Here is a 6,283-nt window from a genome sequence, read left to right as displayed (position 1 = left end):
TATGGATTTCCCAATCAGGACCCAGATTTGGTCAATGGGTGGAGCAGATAATAGATTTCTTGCCCACTGAAGAAATTAAAAGTAAACAGCATTCAAGACTACAAGAGTTTCAATCTATATGGGCCTTAGTACTCTTTTTTTTTTTTTTTTTTTTTTTGTGATTGCATTGTTTGTGTAATATGTGCTAAATTGTGAATAAAAAAAAAAAATAAAAAAACGCCTAATGTGATGGATGGCCGCTGTGCGCGGAGCAAAGCAGGTCCACTCTAGGTTTAATTTTGGAGATCGCCACCCGCAGATCATCTTCCACGTTAAGCCGTGACCTGTGTTTATTCTTAATGTAAGTCAGCGCGGAGAATGTCTTTTCACATAAATACGTTGAGCCAAATTGCATGAGGACATCCAACGCGGCTTTCGACAACTGTGGATATTCCAGTGCGACAGAAACCCAGAACTCATCCTGCGTCTTGCCGTCAAATGCCGTCCTCAGGGTTCGATCGGTTGAAAGTTCTATCAGCGCATCTTCCATATCTGACGTCAGATGATTTGCCGTGGTTACATTAAATGGTGACCTTATCCAGTCATATTGGTCGGGAGCGTCTCCTTCAGGGAAATACTTATGAAAGTGATCCAAAAGGGACTGAAGGTGAGCCGTAATAGACGCCTTGATGCTGTTAACACTGAGTGCATTTTCCTCCATGAATTCTTCCAGTTCAGAAAACATGTCTATGCGTCCCATTTCCACTCTCTCTCTCCAACGCACAAGCTTTCTCGCAAATGCCTGCACTTTATCGTTAAGGTACAAGATGTTTATGTTTTCACCTTGCAGGGACACATTTAGTCCGTTGAGTTTTTCAAAAATATATGACAAATATGCCAGTCTTGTCACCCAGTCAGCATCAGACAGATGGTCAGCTAGTGGGGATCTTTGGTCTGTGAGAAAAATGCGCACCTCATCCCGCAGCTCGTACAGGCGTCTCAGCACATTTCCTCGTGACAGCCACCTGACTTCTGTGTGTAGGAGCAGGCCTTTGTGCTCTGATCCCATTTCATTACAGAGAGTGGAAAACAGTCGTGTGTTCAGTGGACGTGATTTTATGTAATTAACAATCTTCACAGTAGTGTCAAGAACATGTTTAAACTCCGCATTCAGGGTTTTGCACGCGAGGGCTTCTCTGTGTATGATGCAGTGCGTGAAATTGAGGTGAGGTGCTACTTGGAGGACTCGTGCCTTTAGTCCTTTCTTTTTTCCCAGCATTGCCCCAGCTCCGTCTGTGCACACTGATATGCACTCGCCCCAAGATAGTCCTGCATCTTTAAGTTTGCTGTCCAGCTTATTGAAAATGTCCTCGCCCGTGCATGACCCCTTCAGTTGCGTACAAAATAACATTTCCTCATTTAGTTTCCCCTCAAAAATATATCTGACAAATACAAGGAGTTGAGCGGTGCTGGACACGTCTGTAGATTCATCCAGTTGTAAGGAGTACCTCCCACTCTTCTTCACTCTGTCAATCAGTTGACACTTGATATCCTGAGCCATGTCTGTAATGCGGCGGGATACAGTCCCATCAGAGAGCGGCACTTGTTCCAGCTCAGCGGCCAGTTTATCTCCATGCATGACGCGACTCATAACTATTGCTGCTGGTTTGATTAAAGTTTCTCCAATGGTGTGTGGCTTTTTGGTCTTTGCAATTAAATATGCCACTTTATATGAAGCCTTCTGAGCTTTTGTGGGGATAGCTGTTTGTTTAAAAATGACGTTTTTTTGTCCCTGTAACTCTTTCTCCTTTCTGCGGAAAAAGTCAGTGGGTTTATCTGTGAGGCTGGGGTGTTTGGTGTTCAGGTGTCTTTGCATTTTCACGGGCTTCAGACTCTCATGTGCGAGGACTTCGGAGCACACAACGCATTGAGGATGTTGTACCTGATTTATAACAATGCACGTGAAACCATAGTTTATGTATTCCTCTCTGTATTTTCTGGCTTTCGAGGAGGGATGGTCCGTTTGCGGGGCACGGGTTTGGCGGACTGCCCTTCCAGAGGTGGAGGGTAGTCCTGGCGGCTCATCCTCTTCTCTGCCCTCTTTATTTTCTGCTGATCCCGCTCTCTCATCAGCAGGTATCTCTGCTCCCTTCTCGTTCTCTTTTGATGATAATAACCACCGTTTCATTTTTTATCAAGTTTAGATCTCAAAATAGACCGATCGCTGTTTAGCAAAACACCAAATGTGCATCTAGCTAGCTAGCGCATGTTGTTGTGCTGTAAATTGTGATTGACAGGTCACTGTCATAATTAATCGGAGCAAACAAAGTTTTATTTCCAGTTTATTTAAATTATCCTAAATTTATACTCGCATCATTACAACCTTTTTTAAGGCGAGACACTAGGTGAATAGGGTAATTTTTTTAACTAGCAGATATCACCATGAAACTTTTTGTAATCAACCCAGTTGATTACCTACGTTGAGATGAGAAAAAAATGTATTACAAGTTTTCTGTAATTTAATGTTTAAATATGCAAATTAGGCAATATCTAATTAAATATGCGCTAATTTGTATATATTTTAAAAAACGAAATCTGAGTATTGGATAAATCCAGATTAAAAATTATTTTTTCATTGTGTTCACATATTAGATGGGGAAAAAAGAAGGATTTATGGATATCTACTTTTGTTATCCTGCAAATCAGAATATACTATCAATAGCCTTAAAAAATTATTTTCGCCATGTTTTTTGTAATAAAATGTTATATAAATCAGGCTAGGAATAATATATTTACAAATCCCTCTGTAAATGTCTTCATAATATAACTAGGTACAAGACTGGAAAGTTTGGTGTATATATAGGTGCTACTAAAGTGGAGATTTCGTACTTGGAGTATGAGAGAAAGGTCATTTTGAGAAAACAGGCTTTAAAGATTTATCATGAGCCAATGAGATTGCGCATTCAGCCCTTTTACTTTCGCGATTGGTTGCTGATAAAAAGGAAATGACCATATTTGGATCTGACAGCATTGTACAGTGAAGAGAGAGCTTTCCGGCAGTGCCTGTGATGACAGAGAGCAGACAGAGATCGTGGATCGGCAGGATGATTTACAACGCCAACTTTTGTTGAATTTACGCGAAATCTACAGACGCAAACAGACAAAGTGTAATAAAATAAAGACCTAAATGTGTATTTCGGACTTTTTTTTCACCACAGTCTGAAAGAAGACATGTTATTGAAGACAAATATCCAAAAATCTCAAAATTGACCAGTAAAAAAAAAAAAAAAATGTTTTTGCCTGCCGTGTCTCGCGTTAACATATATATAAAAAAAATAAAATAAAAAAAAGATTCTGTAAATCATCTCGCGACCCCCCGCTCCCCACTCAGCGACCCCCCGGGGGGTCGCGACCCCCACTTTGGGAACCTGTCACGTAAATTACAGAAAACAAAGGGAGAACTCAAATGCAAAGGGAAAAAGATATTTATTACAAAAGAAACACTAAACACAAAACAAAACCCACGAGGGGGAAAACATAACTAAATACAAAACAACAACTTCAAAAACGAACATACCAAAAGGGGTCACGGGAGAACAGGAGACGTGTACAAGACAACGATCCGACACAGACTGCAAACACAAAGGAACTTATTAAAGGGACAAATCAGGCAGGTAATGAGGGAACAACAGGTGGGACAAATGAAACCAATAATGTGATAACAAGGAGGGTGGGGTCAAAACAGAGACAGGAACACAAACACCACATGTGCTACACAAGACAGGACAGGCATGTGACATTACCCCCTCCTTAAGGAGCGGCTACCAGACGCTCCACTAGGGACGGGAGGGACAGACCAGGGTGGGACGGGAGGGACAGAACAGGGCGGGACGGGAGGGACAGACCAGAGTAGGGCAGGGGAAATGGACAGTTCGGGAGGCCAGGGCGGGCCACAGAGTTCGGGCGGCCAAGGCGGAGACCTTCCCTCGGGCGGCCAGGGCGGAGACCTTCCCTCGGGCGGCCAGGGCGGAGACTTTCCCTCGGGCGGCCAGGGCGGAGACTTTCCCTCGGGCGGCCAGGGCGGAGACTTTCCCTCGGGCGGCCAGGGCGGAGACCTTCCCTCGGGCGGCCAGGGAACAGGCACCGGCTCAGGAACAGACATCACCGGCTCGGGCACTGGAACTGGCAACACCGGCTCGGGCACTGGAACTGGCAACACCGGCTCGGGCACTGGAACTGGCACCACCGGCTCGGGCACTGGAACTGGCACCACCGGCTCGGGCACTGGAACTGGCACCACCGGCTCAGGCACTGGAACTGGCACCACCGGCTCGGGAACTGGAACTGGCACCACCGGCTCGGGAACTGGCACCACCGGTTCAGGAACAGACACCACCGGCCCAGGAACAGACACCACCGGCCCAGGAACAGACACCACCGGTCCAAGTGTGCGCGTAGCCCACACACACCACATGGCTGTGGTCATAATGGCCAGTGTCGCGGTCACTGAGGGCTCAGAAACAGACGGCTCCGGCTCAGGAACTGGCACCACCGGCTCGGGCACTGGAACTGGCACCACCGGCTCGGGCACTGGAACTCCCACCACCGGCTCGGGCACTGGAACTGGCACCACCGGCTCGGGCACTGGAACTGGCTCGGACACTGGAACTGGCACCACCGGCTCGGGCACTGGAACTGTCACCACCGGCTCGGGCACTGGAACTCGCACCACCGGCTCGGGCACAGGAACTCCCACCACCGGCTCGGGCACAGGAACTGGCACCACCGGCTCGGGCACTGGAACTCGCACCACCGGCTCGGGCACTGGAACTCACACCACCGGCTCGGGCACTGGAACTCGCACCACCGGCTCGGGCACTGGAACTCGCACCACCGGCTCGGGCACTGGAACTCCCACCACCGGCTCGGGCACTGGAACTCCCACCACCGGCTCGGGCACTGGAACTGGCTCGGGCACTGGAACTGGCACCACCGGCTCGGGAACTGGCACCACCGGTTCAGGAACAGACACCACCGGCCCAGGAACAGACACCACCGGTCCAAGTGTGTGCGTAGCCCACACACACCACATGGCTGTGGTCATAATGGCCAGTGTCGCGGTCACTGAGGGCTCAGAAACAGACACAGGCTCAGGAACTGGAACAGACACAGACACTGGCTCCGGCTCAGGAACTGGAACAGACACAGACACTGGCTCCGGCTCAGGAACTGGAACAGACACAGACAGTGGCTCCAGCTCAGGAACTGGAACAGACACAGACACTGGCTCCGGCTCAGGAACTGGAACAGACACAGACACTGGCTCCGGCTCAGGAACTGGAACAGACACTGGCTCCGGCTCAGGAACAGACACTGGCTCCGGCTCAGGAACAGACACTGGCTCCGGCTCAGGAACAGACACTGGCTCCGGCTCAGGAACAGACACTGGCTCCGGCTCAGGAACAGACACTGAAGGTTTGAAGGGCGTCTCCAGGATCCGAGCTAAACGCTCTAAATAGCCGATCAGTGCCCCCCCGGCCATGAGAATGGGCATCTCCCGATCTGTCTCCGACTGGGCAGACGTGGCTTGAACCATCTCTGGCTGGGCAGATGTGACCTGAACAGTCTCTGACTGGACAGACGGAACGTGAACAGTCTCGGGTTGGGCCACTAGACTCAGGACCACCAGACTCTGGACCACCGGAACAGGGACCACCGGAACAGGGACCACCGGAACAGGGACCACCGGACTCAGGATCTCTGGAACAGGGACCACCGGAACAGGGACCACCGACATAGCCACGGAGGGGTTCTTTCCTCTCCTCCTCCGTTTCGGAACCACCGGAACTGGGACCACCGGAACTGGGTCGAGGAGGGGCCAGAGTGGAGAGTGGTCTTGAAATTCCCCTCGCCCACCTCCTCTACTGTGGCCTCCACGGGTCCCGCGAAATATGACCAACCGGGTCCCCTCAAAACTTTGCCTCCTCTCCCGCTCGGTGGCTGGGGAAGAGACCCTTTGCTGAGTCCTTGACATGGTCGGATCGTTCTGTCACGTAAATTACAGAAAACAAAGGGAGAACTCAAATGCAAAGGGAAAAAGATATTTATTACAAAAGAAACACTAAACACAAAACAAAACCCACGAGGGGGAAAACATAACTAAATACAAAACAACAACTTCAAAAACGAACATACCAAAAGGGGTCACGGGAGAACAGGAGACGTGTACAAGACAACGATCCGACACAGACTGCAAACACAAAGGAACTTATTAAAGGGACAAATCAGGCAGGTAATGAGGGAA

General features: G+C 49.1%; 1 protein-coding gene across 1 annotated transcript; it reads right to left on the bottom strand.

Moving 5' to 3' along the window:
* Window positions 1-220: 220 nt before the first annotated feature.
* On the bottom strand, window positions 221-1,855 carry LOC308702204 (SCAN domain-containing protein 3-like; the record flags this gene model as incomplete). Its single annotated transcript, XM_081384869.1, has 1 exon — window positions 221-1,855. The coding sequence occupies one exon, from the start codon at window positions 1,853-1,855 to the stop codon at window positions 221-223; it is 1,635 nt and encodes a 544-aa protein (XP_081240995.1).
* Between the last annotated feature and the right edge of the window lie 4,428 nt (window positions 1,856-6,283).

Source organism: Scardinius erythrophthalmus (genome assembly GCF_964197995.2).
Source record: "Scardinius erythrophthalmus genome assembly, chromosome: 14".
In the NCBI taxonomy this organism is placed as follows: Eukaryota; Metazoa; Chordata; class Actinopteri; order Cypriniformes; family Leuciscidae; genus Scardinius; species Scardinius erythrophthalmus.
The sequence above is the reverse complement of the archived record's forward strand: the minus strand, read 5'-3'. Positions and strand labels throughout refer to the sequence as shown.